The following is a 2,830-nucleotide window of genomic DNA, read 5'->3' on the forward strand; positions in this document are numbered from 1 at the left end:
ACAGCTCAGTAAAAATGGCAATAAAGATCCTTAGAAATCATCCAAATCATGTCCCTCCTCCATACCTATTTACCTATTTTACTACAGCCCAGTGAGGGGAAAAGATGAAGAGACGTGTCAAGGCACAGCCTGAGCCTGATCTGCCTGATTCTTAGCCCAGAGCTCTTTCCAGTGTAAGCTTTGTGGCCTGGATTTAGGGGTTAGTTCAACCCTGGTGGGATAAGAAGCCTGGCTTGCTTTTGGGGAAGGGGGAGTATGTGCCCCTTCCCAGAGGTGATATACAAATATTTAACATGCCAACCAATCAGAGCCATTCTGGAAGACCCCTGCTGTGCAGGGCACAGACCCTGTAGTGTTTAGTTGGTGAATCTGGGAAGGCTGGAGTGTCCTGGGCTGCTTGGGCCACTGGAGTGGGACTAAGGGTCGTGGCTACTTACCAACAGTACACATGTGTTTCACTGTTGTCACAGCCAGTACTGCTGTGCCAATGTTATTTTTTGATGATCAGCCCTGCCCCTTTCCAAGCCCTGCTTCCACCATATTTCACCTGGCAAGAAGGGCTTCAAGGAGCACAGCACCACCTGGTGATGGAAAGCCTGCATGGTACTTGGCACGGTGTTTGGCTTGGCGCTGAGGGGTGGGGCCAGGCAGCCAAGGAGCCCGCCAAGGGCGCTGGTGCAGGAGCCGTTTCCTCCTGGGCACTAACAGCCCCCTCCCCGCCCATGTCTTCCCAGTCCCCATTCCTTACAACCCAGAACGCCCCACCCTTCTGCCAGTTGAGTTTGATCGTTTTTTTTTCCAGTCCTACCCCCACTCCCCCAACTCCACCAGGAGCTGGGAAAGGGGTACCAGGGAAGTGGGGAGTCAAAGCTGCCTGTGTGAGGGCACTTACTCAGGAGCACCTATGTGTACCTGAAAGGGCACAGTCTAGTGCCCAAAGGGAGGTGTGAACCCGGGGGTGGAGGCAGGTAACACATCTCTGGGACCACCACGCAGCAGCGCCTACAGAGACAGCCTTGTGGACCCTCTGCCTGCCCCTCCTCTCTGCCCTCACCCAGCTCTTCTAGAGACTAGGAGTTTTGCTGGAGGTGCCTTCCCTGGGGAGGCCAGCTATTGCTAGGCGACAGAGAACCTGAGTGCCTGGTCCTTTTGCTGTAACTGGAGTTTGAACCTCCTCCCTGGGGCCCCTGGGAGGACTCTGATGCCTCCATCCCCAGGGCTTCCTGGGGACAGCTTGCCCCCTCCTTCAAGGCCCTGCTATGTAGCCCAAGGGACCCTGGACTAGATTCAGGGGCATAGCCCAAGGAACTTGGGCTCTGCCACTAACTCCCCGTAGGCTGGTTTTTCCTTTACCCTTAACCATAGGAGTGAGGGAGGGGAGGTAGAATCCCAGCTGGGCCCCACTCTCCCATCCATCAAATCTCCCTGCCCATCTTCCGGTCAAGAGTTCCCAAGGTTTAGATGAGCATGCTGTGAGGTCAGATACACTGTGTGATCTTGGGCCAGTGACAGTACCTCTCTGAGCTGAGCCTCAGTTTTCTCATCTGCAAAATGGGGACAAAATCACACCTGCCTCACAAGAGGCTGTTGCTGAGATTAAATGAGAGAAAATAAACAGAGGGTTAAGCCCAGGGCTGAGTCAGTGCTGAATAATACATGGGTCCAGTTCTTGTTATCATCCAGCTGCCCCACCACCCACCTCTCAAGCCCTTCATTCTGAGTTGTCACCCCTTTTTGGCAGGCTCTCCCTGCAGCCCCGTCCCCTTGGCTCCCACACCAGCCTCTCCCCTCTCCCATCCCCTTCCCAGTCTCTGGGTCCCTTTTGGATTTTCTTTTAAAAAAAAATTCTTCTCTTTTATTCTGTTCCTTTCTCCTCCGAACTTCCCCACCTCTTGGAGGTAGGGCCTTATTCAGTCATTTCAGCCCCAAAAGTGGCTGCCCCAGGTCAGTGCAGAGTTATTTTTATCTCCTTAATCGATAACCAAGAGGCTGCAGGCCCATACCCATTTGAGAAGGGTGGTGGGGGCCAAGGGCCCTCTGTTCCTGCCTATTACACTTTCTTGGGATCTTGGCCTGTATCCTGAATGGAAGGACCCAGGTCTTCAGAAATAGGGCAAAGCAAAAATAAATTACAGGAATAGCTGTAGGGTCTTCGGGTTCACTCATCTCAATTTTCCTTTAACGTTATTGCGATGAAAAAGTGACATCAGGCAGGGATGAGTTGGTGTGGGGCTGGCCTTGGCTGCTATCCAGGCTTTGGGGGAGATTTGCAGGGGGCCTGGCCTTGGAATGTGGCAGTTGCATATGGAGCTGGAGGAAGCCGTGGGGGCTGACAGTCAGGACTACCAGTTTCTCGTGCCAAAGTGAGAAGCCAGGCAGGTTGTTCAAATGCTGTGGGCCTCAGTTTCCCTCTAGGGAACAGGGAGCCTCCCATGCACATGGAGGGGCTGGAAGGGAGGTAGAAGTCTGAACATTTTGGGGAGCGAATGTGCAGAAAGCTGCTGAGGCATGTAAGACTGGGAGTATGGAGCTCTGGGTTCTAATCCTGGTTCTGTCACTAACATTACCTCTCTCTCTCTCTCTCTCTCTCTCTCTCTCTCTCTCTCTGCGGGCCTCAGTTTACCTACTTGCACAATGAGGAGGTTGGGCTGTTCCAGCTGAGACATTCTGTGAGTCACTGGCTCTAAAGCCTGCACTTGGAGACTCGGCCTGAGTGAGCACCTGGGCCAGAGCCAAGCCTCTGGAAAGGCCAGGCAGCTGAGGCCTAACGTCCAAGAGGGAGGTCAGGCCCAGGATTTCGCTTTGTCCCTGGTGCCTTCCTCTGTCTTGC

General features: G+C 53.7%; 1 protein-coding gene across 1 annotated transcript in view; it reads right to left on the minus strand.

The window, feature by feature from the left end:
- Positions 1–602, minus strand: part of CCDC92B (coiled-coil domain containing 92B) — an 8,495-nt gene extending 7,893 nt beyond the window's left edge. The window contains exon 1 of the mRNA XM_019650402.1: positions 548–602. Within this exon, the coding sequence (XP_019505947.1) occupies positions 548–602 (55 nt within the window). The remainder of the gene's footprint in view (positions 1–547) is intronic.
- Between the last annotated feature and the right edge of the window lie 2,228 nt (positions 603–2,830).

The sequence above is a fragment of the Hipposideros armiger genome, unplaced genomic scaffold (assembly GCF_001890085.2).
Source record: "Hipposideros armiger isolate ML-2016 unplaced genomic scaffold, ASM189008v1 scaffold_141, whole genome shotgun sequence".
Taxonomy (NCBI): domain Eukaryota; kingdom Metazoa; phylum Chordata; class Mammalia; order Chiroptera; family Hipposideridae; genus Hipposideros; species Hipposideros armiger.